This window comes from Nelumbo lutea, chromosome 1 (genome assembly GCF_056320005.1).
Source record: "Nelumbo lutea isolate HS-2025 chromosome 1, American lotus-T2T, whole genome shotgun sequence".
NCBI lineage: Eukaryota > Viridiplantae > Streptophyta > Magnoliopsida > Proteales > Nelumbonaceae > Nelumbo > Nelumbo lutea.
This window is the reverse complement of record NC_142684.1, coordinates 79,261,598-79,277,225: the sequence shown is the minus strand read 5'-3', so window position 1 is coordinate 79,277,225 and position 15,628 is coordinate 79,261,598. Positions and strand designations below refer to the sequence as shown.

Here is a 15,628-nt window from a genome sequence, read left to right as displayed (position 1 = left end):
ATTTGACTATAGAATAGAGTGATTATTGCTTAGAGAGGGAAGGGAATAAAAAGGAGGAATTAATGAAGAGGGAAGAGGCGAAGAGGAAGAGAGTGGGGTCTCGGCACGGCAGTTTATACTGATGACCATTGACTACTGAGATAATAAAACACTTGTCTTGTATTGTCTTTTTCTATATTTCTTCCGCGTGCAGAAATTCAGGCATCCGAAATTTCCTCGGTCCTTTAAACTATAAATTTTAAAGCTTCTGCAGACTGCAGCTACTTCCGCTTCTCGTTTGCTGCCAAGTTGTGGAAACGACTGCTCTCCACTCTCCCTCTCCCTCTCCCTCGTGGCCTTGTCTGTTCTACCCCCACTTCACCAATTTTTATTATCTTTGGTTTTTACTCCGTCCTTCATTTCGAAAACGGTTAAAAATAGGAAAATAAAACATCTTTTCCACTCAAACGATCCGTTATTACTTATTACCACACTCATGAACGCCATGCATTGACTAGAATACCCTTTTCATTTTTATTTCCTAAACAACATTACTCATAAAATATATGAAATTCTCAGCTACTCAATCTCCCAGCTTATTTTTCATAGCCATTCGCCATTGCGTTCACCTAGTCCCAATTACCCATGGATTTTGCTCCACAACAATTTTCCAGTCTATCTTGCCAAAATATAAAACACAAACATTGTTCCGATTATGCCTCCCCTTCAAACAATGCCATGTCTTATATCCAAGAGATATATATTTCATTTCTTTTTAATTGTTTTTCCTGCTATTTCATTCATCCTAAAATCTCATTTTCACATTTAAATTTTACATTTCATTAAAGTAATCATGGACGCAAATCAAAGTTTTTCACAAGTTATTCGAGTTTGATTTACCAAAAGTTTGATAAATGTTGAGTTAAAATAGAGTTGTAAACTAAACTCGTATTCAATATATGTAATTTTTTACTTGTATATAAAATTTGGCTCTCTTAAACTTAAGTCGAGCCAAGCTCGAATAGTCATATAGGGATGGCAATTTTCCCCATCTCCGACGGAGACCCAACTTCCCCAACCCAATGGGGTTGGGGATGGGGATTGAGGCCCCCACCCTGCCCCACTGGAGATCGAGGAAGGACAATTGTTATCCCCAGCAAGGATCAGGGACAGAAATGAGAGTTAATTTCAGAATTAGGGTCAGGAATGAAAAATATGATCCCCACCCCGTTTGCCATTTCTATAGTCATATATTCATATATTCATCTTGGCTCGGGTTGAATCCACCTGTAGGTGGTAGGCACCTTTTCATGGTGTGGAAACGTGGGCGCTTTTTGAGACCAATTTTCAAGAAAAAATGCCCATGCTTCAAGACCTATTTTTTATAAAAAAATGTTTCTGCCACGCAAATAGTGAGCAACATTATGCTGTTTGGTAAGGTAGTTTTCATCATCGTTTTTCATGTATATACTGATAGGTAAGCACCACATAAGATACACATTAGTCAATCGTTGGAGGAAACAGTTCACCAATGCAAATGCAAGAAATGCCAATATCGTAGGGTCCCGATTTTCGAGGCATGCCCAATTAATAATCGGCTGAACCAAACAATAAGATATGTGGGTATTTGTTGAAACGCCTGTGGATCCAACATGACACCGTTGTTTTTTTTTTTAAACGGCCACGGTTCTAAAGTCCCCCTTGATGGAATCACTGAAGAATTCTGCTCTCTTTTGTTTTTCAGAATTCTAATCTAATTTTGAAAAGGGAAAATAAAATTAAAACATCGCCCAAACAAGGGTGTTTTAGTAATTTGATATGAGCAGCCCTCCTTAAACTGTATCTCGATTCTCGAGTTTACAGATTCGCCCTCTCAGGGTGCAAACTCCAAAATTCCCTTGACCCCTCACCCCTTCAAAGTCGAAACCTCTCCTTCCTTTCCTACCGTGTCTTCTTTTCCTTGGAAGCCATGGCGTTACCACAGTGTCACTTTACACTGTTTCTACGATTGTTAGGGTTTCTGATCCTCGTCGATCTTCATCAGGTTCATGCCGATTCAATTCACGATGTCCTCAAAAGTAAAGGGCTGCCGGCGGGTCTCCTCCCCAAGGCCGTGAAGTCGTTTACTCTCGACGAAAATGGGCGCCTTGAAGTGTTTCTAGATCAGCCTTGTTTGACGAAATTCGAAGGCAGAGTCTATTTCGATAGCGTTGTGAAGGGTAATCTCAGCTATGGTGAGCTTATAGGAGTTGAGGGCCTCTCCCAAGAAGAACTATTTCTATGGTTACCCGTTAAAGACATTATACTCGATGATCCATCTTCTGGTCTTATCTTATTCGACATGGGAGTCGCTCATAAGCAGCTCTCTCTCTCTCTCTTCGAAGATCCCCCAGAATGCAAGGCGGGAAATCAAGGGACTCCTATTTTAATATCAGGTTCTTGATCCAGACCTACCAGGATCTCTCCTGTTCTGTTCACCATTTTCTTTTATAAAATATTAAGGGAAACAAATCATTTTCATTTTATTTCTTCGGAGCCAACTGGGGTTTTCATTTCTTCTTGACATGTGTTTCATTTTTAATTGAATCGAATTTTTTCCCTCAATCAATTTATAGACGGATGCAAGTATACAACTGGTTTGAGTATTCACCGTCGTTATACAACTGGTTTGAACTTCAACTCTGTTTCTTTGTTTGGATGAAGTTAGAATAGGAATCCCCTGATTTCCCACGTTTTCTTTTGTTTGGATGTTCATTCTAGTTAATGGCATACAAAGTTTAACTAAAGACTGGTTGTGGAATTGCTGGTGTTTTGCAGAATGATGGAAGTAAGGACAAAGGATTTGTGATTCAGAGATGACACAGTTCCTTATTTTCAGTTGATTTTAATTTAATTGAATTATCTATGTAAATGTTATAAGGATTTAGGACCGTAAATATCTGAACTTGTATCCAACTTTCTACTGCATATTTTTTTAATTCATATTTTACCAGATTAGATAGAGATAAGAATAGGTAAAGACTAAAGAGTTTGTTGGTAATCTCAAAATAAGAATTCCTAATAGCAATTGCCAGTGGAGCTGTATCGAAATTGGAGTATTAAGTTCTGGACTTGGACTGTATTTCAATCTTTCTTCTCATATTCAACAGGAACTGATGCGCGGTGGTGAAATACTAGTATCTAGCCTAGGAACCATTCAGTTGCATCTAGAATGAAATAAAATGAACAATCTGCTGAAAATTGCAGTCTGGTGTTTTCTGCAATCTGGTTAATGGGCTCTGTGACAAGTGGACCTTCTAAGTTATTTCCTTTTGAAGCTATCGAGTCTCTACTATTTGCTCCAGTTTCTGGATTCCATCATGCATGAGACGCTAGCAGTTCCTGCATTTACTTCTTCCCTAACGCCAGAACCGAGATCTGAGAAGTGAGAAAAGCCTCACCTGCCAACCTCTTGTGCTCTTTGAAATAGACTTTGTATCTCATTGACAATGCATTGGATCGATTTTTGTAATAGACTCTGTTTTGGTTTATTGGAGAAGAAGAGTAACCAGCAGAACTCCAATTATGGATATTTTAAGAATCTCTCAATCTAAACCACAGGATCTGAGAAATGTAACTATCCATTTCTATACACTTCAAATGTATTCTATATACTTAAAAAATGTAATTATCTGGCCTTCAAAAACAATGTAATTATCCATGTCAGTACTCTCTCTTCTCCTCATATTGCTCCTCAACCCCTTATAATTTTGTGAAGTTTTTGAAATTTTAAGAAGTAAAAAAAGGGGTTACTTAAATTAATCCACAACCAATTCAGTTTCCATTTTATTATGAAAGTGAATATAATCACTCCCCCATAGAACATGGGGATCTTTTTTACACCAACTTGTGCATCACTGGGTTCTCTTCTACAATGCCAATAAAATATTCCATTTGGTATATTACTTCAAACTAGCAAGTAAACTCATGCAATACATGGGTTGTCAAATATGGTTTTTGGCATCACTTTGGGTCTTGTGTTGGCCCTTAACTTGACTCAGTACATCTAATTTATACATCTATAACTCTGTTTTATTAGAGAGAGTCAAGAAGAATTAAAAGAGACTTAAGAGAAAATGAAGATTTTAATGGGAGGGGAGATAATATTAGAATTTAATAGCTAGGGGAGATGTTAGAATATATATATATACACACATATATATACTGTGAATGTAGTGTGAATTTTTTTTTTTTGAACTAAAATTATCCTCTATTCTTTTGTTTGACAAAGGGTATAAAAGTTATTTTATTATAGTTCTAATGTCAGCTTTAATGGCCATTATAATGACCATATTTGTGTATTTTATCAATCTCTATTTATAAAGGTTGAAAATGTAACTTCAATTATTACTTTCAACCTTTTTTAATCTCCTCTCGTTAAGGGGGTGTTTTGTAGTGTGGATGAAAAATTGGTGAGTGTGGACTGGTCCACACCACCCTGTGGCAGGGATCATTCCACACCACACCACAGTCCACAACTGTTCTGAACTGTGGACAAATTGTGTGGATTGGACCAGTCCACACCCATAGTGGCATTTTATAGGTGTAGTGTGGACTAGTCCACACCACACTTTTTGATTCCATGTATCTCATATACATTTATGAATGATCTACACCAACATTTTAAAAAACAATCGGGAAATGGAACCGTTCTGGCCACTAGTTTTCGGGTCGACGATTCGATTGTCCGATTCGAACAGATGACCCGTTTTGACAAGAAATATAAAAAAAGCAATAAAAAATTGTTGAACGGGTCGACGGTTTGACCGCTCAGGTCAATGGGTTATTGACTTTTTTAACGATTTTTGACCAAAAACTAGGTTTGGAGTAAAACGAAACCGCTTTCCTCGATGGTTCTCAGGTTGAACGGTTCTATTGTTCAGGTCAACGACGGTTCGAAAACCTTGATCTACACATTTAATCATAAATATATAAATTTTGCATTTTATATGATAAATATATTGAAAAATGCATCAATGAATTAGTATTAACCAATAAATATTAATTTATTTTATAAAACAATAGAAAAATAATAAAAAGTATATTTTAAATATTTAAAATATAATTTTATTGATAAAACATTAAAATAAAAAAATAAAAAATTAAGTAAATTAATATTTTATTGACAAAAATATTAAAATGTGAAACAAACAATAGGGTCGCGTTTTAGAGAAAGTGTGAAGTAGGAGATCAAAAATCAAGTGTGGACAGTCCCTAACCATGAGATTTTGCCATGGATGAGAAATTGGGGAGATCAAAAATCAAGTGTGGACAGTCCCTAACCATGAGATTTTGCCATGGATGAGAAATTGGGGTGTGGACGGGACCTGTCCATGCTATATTGGTCGAATGTGACTAAATCCTGTGGACGGGACCAAAACCCATTTTCTCTTATTAAATCATATATTTAAGTTATTTTTCACCAATAAGTGGTACTAATTAGATCTATCTTAATATTTTTAACAATATAAACTCATACATTTTAAAATTGGCTAAAAAATAAAAAAATTTCTTTATCCAAGTGATGGCTAAGCAATTCAACCATTCGAATCAAATTAATAAACCTATGAAGTCATAGTTAGGTAATAAAAATTTTAAAATAGAAATAAATATAGAAAATTACAAACATGTAAAAAAATAGACACATTTATGATACTTTTATTAATCAAATAAAAAATTGATGTCATAAATTATTTTACTATTGGACAAAGATTAATAGTTCTACCCTTGGGTCAAATGTGTTAACATTTAATGTCATAAATAAATAATAATAATTAATAAAATATAAAAATAAAAAAATAAAAAAATACATAAATATTGCAAAAAAAACATTCATGCACATGTATAATATTAATTAATTATCATATTAAACAAAAAGTAAGTGCGACATATCATAATTATTTTTACACAAAAATGTAAAACAAATATAGAAGAAATTGAACACATCTATAATTCTATATTTACACTACTATTAAAAATATAAATAGTATTGTGGAACTCTCTTTTGACTAAAATCAATGTTTTTAAAAACCAACCCAAAAATGGAATTGCTTTGGCTTTCGGTTTTCGAGTCAACGGTTCAACCATCTCTACAACACCGCTTGCTCTCTCTTCTTATATCTCTCTAAATCTCTCTCAAATCCCAAACCATTTGATTCATTGGTGTGTCTCAGATTTTAATATAAGATCGGTATTTGATTTCTCATCTCTTGCATCAAGTTTTCAATTTCTTCATTGGAGTTGCAATTTTTTTTTGTTATTACAACTGAAAAATAATCACAAAAATGAGAAAACTCAAAATCAAAATGGAATAACTAAAAATCCTAACTAATTTTGGCCATAGGGAATATTCGAATAAGATTTTAAGATATGAAACTTTCTTTTGTCATTTTTTATTTTCTAATTCCAATTTTAAAATAAATAAATAATTTAGAATTAGTTTGAGAGCAAACCGAATACCATTAATTGGGTCGAACATTTTAATAGTGAAACTTTCCGGATTAGTAGTTCTCTAACCATTCCAATATCTTTTTTTTTTGTAAAATAGCGGTTTAGGGCCAAAACGGTTCGACCATTTGGTCTGATATGGTTTTAAAACATTAATTGTAAGGTTTAAATTGTAAATTGAACTGCTACTTTTCACCTCTTCAATTCCCTCTATTTAAATTTTTCCTTTTTCTGATAAATGAACAAAAGAAGAAAGATATATACTATATATAAAAGTGCGGATGCAAAGTGAAAGTGTTTTTGGACTAAAATTATCCTCTATTTCTTTGTTTGATAAAGAGCATGAAAGTCATTTTATTACAACTTTAATACCAACTTTTGATGGCCATCAAAATGCCCATATTTGTCTATTTATTACACCTCTAACTATAAGGGTTGAAAATGTAAATTCAATTATTACTTTCCACCTCATTTAACCCCCTAAAGTCTTATACTTAAAGGTATTAACTACCATTTTCTCTTATTAAATCCTATATTTAAGTTATTTTTCACTAATAAATAGTACTAATTAGATCTATGTCAATATTTTTAACAATATAAACCCATATATTTTAAAACTTGCTAAAAAAATACAAACATTCTTTATCCAAGTGATGATTAAGCAATTCAACCATTGAAATCAAATTGATAAACCTATGTAGTCATAGTGAGGTAATAACATTTTTAAAATAGAAATAAATATAGAAAATTACAAAATGTAGAAAAAATTAGACACATTTATGATACTTTTATTAATCAAATTAAAAATAAGTGTAATAAAAAGAATTTTTTATTGATAATTAAAATTAAATACATACTCTAGAACTAACAAAAAATGAAATTATTTTACTATTTGGCAAAGATCAATATTTCAACTTTTTGGTTAAATGTATTAACATTTAATGTCATAAATAAATAATAAAAATTAACAAAATATAAAAATACATATATGTTGCAAAAAAAAAAAAAACATTCAGGCATATGTATAATATTAATCAATTGTCATATTGAACAAAAAGTAAGTGTGACATATCAGAATTATTTTTATGTAGAAATAGAAAGAAAATATAGAAAAAATTGAACACATCTATAATTATATATTTACATTATTATTAAAAATATAAATAAGATTATGAAACTTTCTTTTGACTAAAATACTCATTTTTGAATTTAGTCTCTATTTAATTGTGATGTTTAAATTATAAATTGAACTACTATTTTTCACACCATTCAATTCTCTCTATTTAAATCTCACATTTTTTGATAAATAAAAAAATCACACACCAACAAGATAAAATATTATAAAAAGAAGAATCTAACCAAATAAGTAGACCTGTCAATGATACTTGAAACTTCACAAGTCGATCCGATTATCACATATTTAGATGAATTGTTCATGTAATCAGATTTGAATTTTGCAATATGCATTCAATTAATAATAAAAAGCAAAAAACATATAAAAACAAAATAAAATAAAAATACATATTTATAGAAGTTTTTGGATTCATTATTACTATCATTATCATCATTTAGAATTTTGTGTATATAATTAAAAAAAAATGTTCTTATTAAAAAGAATAATTTATCCGAAAAAATTAAGACAAGACAGGAGGAGGATGTGGCATGCATGAACATTGAGATGAAAAGACTCTTGGTCTCTCTTCTCCTTCTAGATATAATTGGTAATTCGTGTGGGTTTCTGATTACTTTAGTTTTTAGGTACTTTTTGGGCACCATAAAAATTGCCATAATGCCATATCTATACTGAAGATGAATTTGTTCTTTGTGCTCTTTTAGTTTGTGATCATGCTGAAGTGTGCTAAGCTGTAATTCTTTGGTTTTTGTCATTTAACTGATTTTGCTAATTGTTGTAGTTGCTGGATCGATAGACGCAAAGTCTTTTAGGACAAAAAAGAAGAGATTCCCTCTTACTCAGGTTTGCTGCTTTGGGCTATTTGGAATATCAGAAACAAATTTGTTTTTGGAAGCTCTATTTCGGATCTGTCTAACCTTGATTTATGTGAATAGGATGGTGAAAGAAAAGAATATGATTTCTTGGCCAGGATGGCATCCTTCTTCCCATGTTCATGAGATCTCAGAATCAGTCTCTTTTTGACAGACCCCATTCGCCTGGATGTATTAGGCTCAATTTAAAAAGAGTATAAATATAAATATGTACACTGCAAATACATACAGAATAATAAATAATAATGCATATTTATTAACTTATAATGTATAAAAAGTATAAAATATATTTATAATATACATAATATATGTATGTATATCGGTCGGTTTAGTTAATTGTAGGTTTTCTATTTTGGTTAACTGAAACCGAATTGATACCTTTGATTTATTTAAAATACCGAACCAACCGATTTAGTTTCATTCGGTTCTATTTTTTGATTTTTCTTGCTCACCCCTAATATAAAATACAAGGTTTTACATTCTACATATTTGTATTTGTATTCTTTCCAAATTGAGTCTTAAGTTTAGTATTGATCAGAAGTTTTATTGAGGGAGGTAAAACAGGTTTTGGGGCAGCAATTAGGAATCATAAAGGCTGGGTTATTGCTGCTCATGTTGGTAAAAAAGTTGGTTTTGTCACCCACCTGTGGTCATTTTGAAAGGAAAATATCTGGTAAAGGACCTTCAAGCGTCTCAAGTCATTGTGGAAAGTCGTTGCCTGAATTTAATCCAAGCTCTAAATAGTGGAAATAGTGAAATGACAAAAGATGTTTTATTTCTGTGTCAAGACATCCTGGAGTCCATAAAGTTTATATCTTTTAGTTTTTATTTTGTAAAGAGATAATTAACAAAGTTTCCCATTATCTAGATAAAAGAGATCTAGTAGAGTTTGGCCTTTTTTACTTGAACTACCCAATTTCGTTGAGACTCTGATAGACCCTCTTAATATGGGTTGCATTTTGTATCTTCCGTTTCTGGTTTATACATTGTGCAGTTTACCAAAAAAAATGGAAAAAAATCTATACTATGTTTAAAATGCAATTGCCCACATCAACCTTCTCATATTGCTTCCCAACCCCTTTAAAATTTCTATTTATTGTAAATAATGTGTTTGCCAATAAAACAAACCCTTTAGAATTTGCAATTTTTTTTATCTTTTAAAATAAAAAATTAAATATGGAACTATGTAAGCTCACCCACAACCAATTTAACTAATAAATTAAACCAAACACGAATATCTTTTTTAACAAGATGCATGGACCTCTTCTTGTAATATAAAAAATGGTGTATTATTCTTTGAGAATTGAGGTTATACTAGCCTTTGAGAATCATAGTGTATAGAAAAATCTCAACCTCTCACTTCATGGGAATTGAGGTCATGAAGTGAGACTTAGGGTCATAAAATGACACATGTGCCAATACAAGAGGGGTTATGTGGTAGTTCATTCCCATAGCATAAAGTCTAGTCACACGCACACACACATTTCCACTCTCAAATAGAATATTTCTTGATTTACCCACTTTTAGAAAAAGTAATAACTTTAAACACATGGTTACCATACCATAGAAAAAGTGTTAATTCAGAGTTAATTTTAGACACATCGCTATTTATAAAAAAAAGTATCCACCCTAAAGGATATGGGCTCATATTAATCTTTGTAATTCAATTCCCCAACTTAAATAAAAGAGTACTTGTAAAGACTTTTAAATTATAAATATAATCTGATCTAATTATTTAAAATAAGTGTCAGTCTCTTAAATTATCCTTACTGTTTATAAAATTGACAAACTATACCCTTATTGTTTATATATGGTATTGGGTACCATTCAATTTTTTGACAATTTTCATCCTTGTTAAGTGCTAATAGAAAGAAACGGAATTTCTAATTTGCCCTTCACTATTAATCAAATTTTCAAAATAAAATCCAATGAAAAATCTCTGATTTCCAAATTTTTTCAAAGCTTTACTCACTAGGGCTATTCAACGAGTCCCCGATTTTCTGTTGGAAGTTGCAGCGGTCCCGGTATATACCTGATCCCTTTTTTCCGGCAAACTGTGTTTTGGGACTAAGAACTGGTTCGACGACATGGTTTTCCGTTTATCAGACTGGTGAGCTGCTGTGGGGAATAAATCGCCACTGCAACTCCATCCTCTCTCTCTCTCTCAAGCCTTCCTGCCAGTCTTCCTCACTTTTGATTTGTCAGTTTTTTTCCTCTTATTTTCCATATTTCAAATCCAAGGTTAGGCATAGAAATACAGCATATTTCTAGTAAATCAATCAATGATTTCTTTTGTTCCTTCCGGTCAATTTGGGTGGCTTCCACTTTCCGATGTGCATTGAACTAAAGGTTTATTGTGTATCCTCCGAACCCAGAACAGAGCAGCGGCGGCTACCCCTTCACATCGACCTTCTCTCCCTTTTTCTTCTGGTATTCTTTCTTCTTCTTCTTCTTCCCCCTTTTCCTTCCCCTGTTTCATTTCCGCCGCTGCAACCAATTCCTCTTGTTTTTCGTTTTTCCTCTGTCATCGCCACTGTTGAGAGCTGCCGGATTGATTCACTCTCTCTCTTCTCCTTCTTCTTCTTCCTCTTTCTCTCTGTCTCGCTGACCTTCTTCTCTCTTGTCTCGAGGGACAACAACAATGGTTCTGCTTTTGTTGCTTCTGGTTCTCTCTGAACCAGGAAGGTCTGTATCTTCAACAAGTCAAACTCGGCTTCGACGACCCAGATGGCGCCCTTTCCGACTGGAACAATAGACATGACACTCTCTGTGAATGGAGCGGCATCAAATGCGACTTAGAAACTTATTCAGTCATCTCAGTCGACCTCTCCAATGCCAACATCGTCGGGCCTTTCCATACTATCATCTGCCGTCTCCCTAACCTGACTAACCCCTCCCTCGCCAACAACTACATCAACTCCTCTCTCCCCGATGACATCTTCGCCTGTGAGAAACTGCAGCACTTGGACCTCTCGGAGAACTACCTTGTGGGTCCAATCCCGACCATGCTTGCTAACTTTACAACTCTTCGTAGCCTCGTCCTGAGCAGAAACAATTTCTCCGACGATATTCCGGAGAGCTTTGGACGATTCCAGAGGCTTGAGGAGCTGGCTCCCATCGGGAATCTCCTCAATGGCACCATACCTTCAGTTCTTGTAAATATTTTCACTCTTAGAGTGCTTAATCTGGCTTACAACCCGTTTACACCCAGTCAAATTCCGTCGGACATCGGTAACTTCACGAACCTGGAATTTCTCTGTCTTACCCAGTCTAATCTCGTGAGTCAGATTTAGGTGAAATTCCAACGAACTTGTGTGCCATGGGGGCGCTAGAACAGCTCCTGTTGACCCAGAATTCGTTATCCGGAAAAATTTCAGAGAGCCTTGGTCAATGCCGAAGCTTGCGAAGAGTTCGTTTGTTGAATAACAAGTTATCCGGTGAAGTCCCGGCGGCATTTTGGGGTCTACCTCATGTCTCTTTGCTTGAGCCTTTTCTGGTAGCATCTCTAAGACGATCTCCGGTGCCTCTAATCTTTCACTTGTATTCATATCAGACAATCAGTTCACTGGAAACATGCCGGAAGAGATTGGATCGTTAGGGAATCTTGTTGAATTTTCTGGTGGATATAATCTACTTTCCGGAAGTCTACCTGCGACATTGGTGAAGCTGAGTGAGCTGAGCACGCTCGATCTTCACAATAACAAACTATCAGGTGAGCTTCCATCTGGAATCCAATCAATGAAGAAGCTCAGTGAGCTGAAGCCTCTTCCTGGTTGCAGCGGCAGATTCGAACTCAGCGACCTCCTTCTTCTTCTCTTCTTCCCGGTTCCTCTTGTTTTTCCTTTTTCCTCTGCCATCACCACTGTTGAGAGCTACCGGATCGATTCGCTCTCTCTCTCTTCTCCTTCTTTTTCTTCTCTTCCCTTCATTTTATCTCTGTTTTCTGTTTTGTCACTGCTGTTGCAGCAGCGGTAGCTCCTTCGACTTTCTTCACCTCTTTCTCACCAAATTTTTGCCCTTCGGAAGTTGCAGTGGCCGCCGTCGGCTATGATGATTTCAAAATCACGACCACAGCTGCAACTTTCAAGAGCAGCGATGAACAATAAAGGTATTTTAGGAATTTTAAAATGATTATCACTGACGTGATGTCACGTGTGAGCGAACTTAAGGGTACATAATATTTAAATAGTAATGATACAGTTTGTCAATTTCATGAATAATAGGGATACTTTAAGAGATAGTCCCTTAAAATAAATAAAAATTTTAAACTAAATATAATTATTAGATAAATAATAATGTATTTCAAATAAAACAGTATCATTAAAAAGCATAAGTAAATTCTCTGATTAGCATTTGCCAAAACCAAAATCTCTTCATGTAAATTGTCAATTGGCTAGTTGGTAAGGTCTTTTGCTAAATGTAGTAGAAACTTGGATCAAATCCCACTTGCACCAAGGTTGGGGGTTTAGGGGGATGGGCTATCCTATAGGAATGTCAATTGGTCTAGTATTTCAATGGTAAATTTGGCTTGACTCAACCTTATAGGGTCCCGTTAAGGTTTTGATTCTTTGATCCAAGTTGGTTTCAGGGTTTGGTTCTGACCCACCCCATGGGGATAGGGTTTTAATATATTGAATAAATTAATATTTTTTATATAATATTTTTAGTAGATTTATTGTAATTGAGTTCATTGGGTCAGGCCCTGAATATCTCAAGAATCGATCAATTTGGTTATGGGTCTAAAATTTTACAAACCCTATTAGGTCAAATTCAATTTTGATTCCTTAGTATTTCTTTTTCATTTCTACCTAGACCTGATCCGAACCCAACCCGTTGATAGCCCTACAATTGGCCACTCCCTAAAGAATAGTGCACACAGGATTGTCTCAGTTAGTAATATCTAACCCATCCATCTTAGAGATGTTTCTTAGAAGATAACATTCTAGCCCAACATGTTGAAATCGTCTTGTCTTGGTACTGAAAAATGCTTGATGCCCACCCATGAAAGAGAAGAATAAGGAAAATGAGTGAGGGATACCCTTCTTCTGTACTTCCCAGATCAGCTCTGGGATAGAGAGTTGTTTGTTCGGGTCATGGTTGAGATGGTCTTATACGCCACTTGGTCGCCCAGTCACTGCCCAATCACCTCAGCCACATCGTCATCGCCCTACCAACACCGTGGCATACATCGACTCCACGTCCATGACTAGGCTATGTTACTTCCGCAACCCCCACCTTATCCTCCCAGCCATGTCAACTCCACGTCATGCGGATAAGTACGACTAAGAATAGGAGAGGATAGGGACAACTCCGTTGGGGATTAGGACTCTATCCCGAAGACCTTGGCGGTTAACCACATCCCGACAGCCTCAGAAGCCCGATCCGATCTAGACACGAACCTTTGGCTATAAAAAGGTATCTCCCGCTCAAGGTAAGGGATTCAGAACTTCTAGCACCCATACTGTTACTTTGCTTAGACCAATATCCTCATTGCTCGACCCGATCACACACTTTCTATTGACTTGTAGGTGATGATTATCTAACTGTGACCTCAGTGCATCACCTCGGATCGAGCATCATCAGATTGGCATTGTTTGTGGGAAACACACAAAAAGCCTTTCCTAATTCTCTCTTACCACACACTCAAGAAAGCAATCAAGATGCCCAGAAATCATTCCGAACATACAACAAGCCGTTGCCCATCTCAGGAATCCCACTGCTATAGCCCCCCACACCACGAAACTCCACAACCACAAGCCACGGTTGACCTCATTCAGTTCCAGGCGATGCAAGAAAAGGTCGACAAAATCTTTGAGATGATTTTGTCGCTGGGGTCGCGACACTACCCACTCAAACCATCCCCCATGTTGCCCCGCCATGTACAAAGGATGATCCTTTCCTAGAGGACCCCAAAATGTGTCAGTCAGACAAGAGGGGAGTGCAGTCCGGTCAAGGAAAGCAAGGTACAACAAGAAGGTCTGCCTCCTTCGCCCGCTCTCGTGAACCTAACAATTGTAGTAGGACTCGTCAGACTACATGGATCCCCGCCAAAGAAAAGCTTGGCAAGCAAACGCCACCCCAGGTGGTCTTCGTCGCTGAATCTAGTTCAGTGAAAGATTGCCTTGCACAAAGAGAAGGCCATGCATGTTGTGGTTCCATATGGCAGGGACACAGAGATTCAGGAGCTCCGACAATGCTTGACCAAGTTGGAGTGCAGCCAAGTCCAGAGAAGCGCGGCACTACCTATAGACTAGGCCACGCAGCCAACTGTCCAACCCATTAGAGACCTACCTTTCATCCAAGAGATTGTGGACAAGATACCCCTCGTAGGGTGGCGGCCACCTCAGTTCAAAAAGTACGACGAGAATATTGATCCCAGTGACCATATCGAAGCACTAAAGGCTCATATGGTGTTACACAAGTCATCCGAGAGCCTGATGTGCAAAGCTCTTTTGGCCACCCTCAAGGACCCGACTTTGACCTGGTACTCCTCTCTTCCCCTGCACTCTATAGCATCATGGAAGCAGCTGGAGAACCAATTCTTGGTGCAGCTCACAGACTTTTCGAACTGAGGAAGACAAAATATCTCAGAGACTACTTGGCGAGATTCAACACTGAAGCACTGCAAGTCTGGAACTTGAACCAGTTCGTGGCCGTCATAACCATAAAACATGGACTTTTCCCCTCATTGTTTAATTTCTCCATCTCTAAGAACCCTCCTTAGACACTAGCCACGCTGATAAGCCATGCCCAAAAGTACATCAATGCAAAAGAAGCCTAGGCACAACTACAGGACGAGGAAGCAAGGCCTGACAAAAAGAGAAGGGACATAGAGGAGAGGAAGACAAAGAGATCGTATCGAGACTACAAGAGGCAAGATCATTGGCCCGACTACAGACTGAGGATGCCCCCACCAACCTATCGGAACTTCACACCGCTAAATACACCATGGTCTGAAGTTTTGATGCAGATCCACGACCGCAACCATGTCTGGTGGCCCGAAAAGATGAAGACACAAGGCAACAACAGGAACTGCAACAAATATTTCAAGTTCCATTGAGACTACGACCATGACACAGACAACTGCTTGAACCTCCACAACCACATTGAGGACCTGAACAGGCGTGGGTACCTCGGTGGATTCATTAACAAGAAAGAG

The 15,628-nt window shown here is 36.3% G+C and overlaps 1 protein-coding gene and 1 long non-coding RNA gene across 4 annotated transcripts; one reads left to right on the top strand and one right to left on the bottom strand.

Annotated features, from left to right (window-relative positions):
- The first annotated feature begins 1,824 nt into the window (after nucleotides 1-1,824).
- LOC148875605 (serine protease, putative (Protein of unknown function, DUF538)) lies at nucleotides 1,825-3,689 on the top strand. 3 transcript variants are annotated; one of them, XM_088964926.1, is made up of 2 exons: nucleotides 1,825-2,414; nucleotides 2,797-3,069. In XM_088964926.1, the coding sequence occupies exons 1-2, from the start codon at nucleotides 1,949-1,951 to the stop codon at nucleotides 2,799-2,801; spliced, it is 471 nt and encodes a 156-aa protein (XP_088821052.1). In that variant the 5' UTR covers nucleotides 1,825-1,948; the 3' UTR covers nucleotides 2,802-3,069. The 3 variants fall into 3 exon arrangements, with proteins under 3 accessions (XP_088821052.1, XP_088821051.1, XP_088821050.1); XM_088964925.1 differs by lacking the exon at nucleotides 2,797-3,069 and adding an exon at nucleotides 3,129-3,689 and having other exon boundaries at nucleotides 1,838-2,414; XM_088964924.1 differs by having other exon boundaries at nucleotides 1,838-2,414; nucleotides 2,595-2,884.
- Nucleotides 3,690-10,349: 6,660 nt separating this feature from the next.
- Nucleotides 10,350-12,595, bottom strand: LOC148875604 (uncharacterized). The gene is made up of 2 exons (XR_016101157.1): nucleotides 12,119-12,595; nucleotides 10,350-12,034 (listed from the first exon to the last, which is right to left on the bottom strand). It is a non-coding gene; the product is annotated as an uncharacterized LOC148875604 (long non-coding RNA).
- Between the last annotated feature and the right edge of the window lie 3,033 nt (nucleotides 12,596-15,628).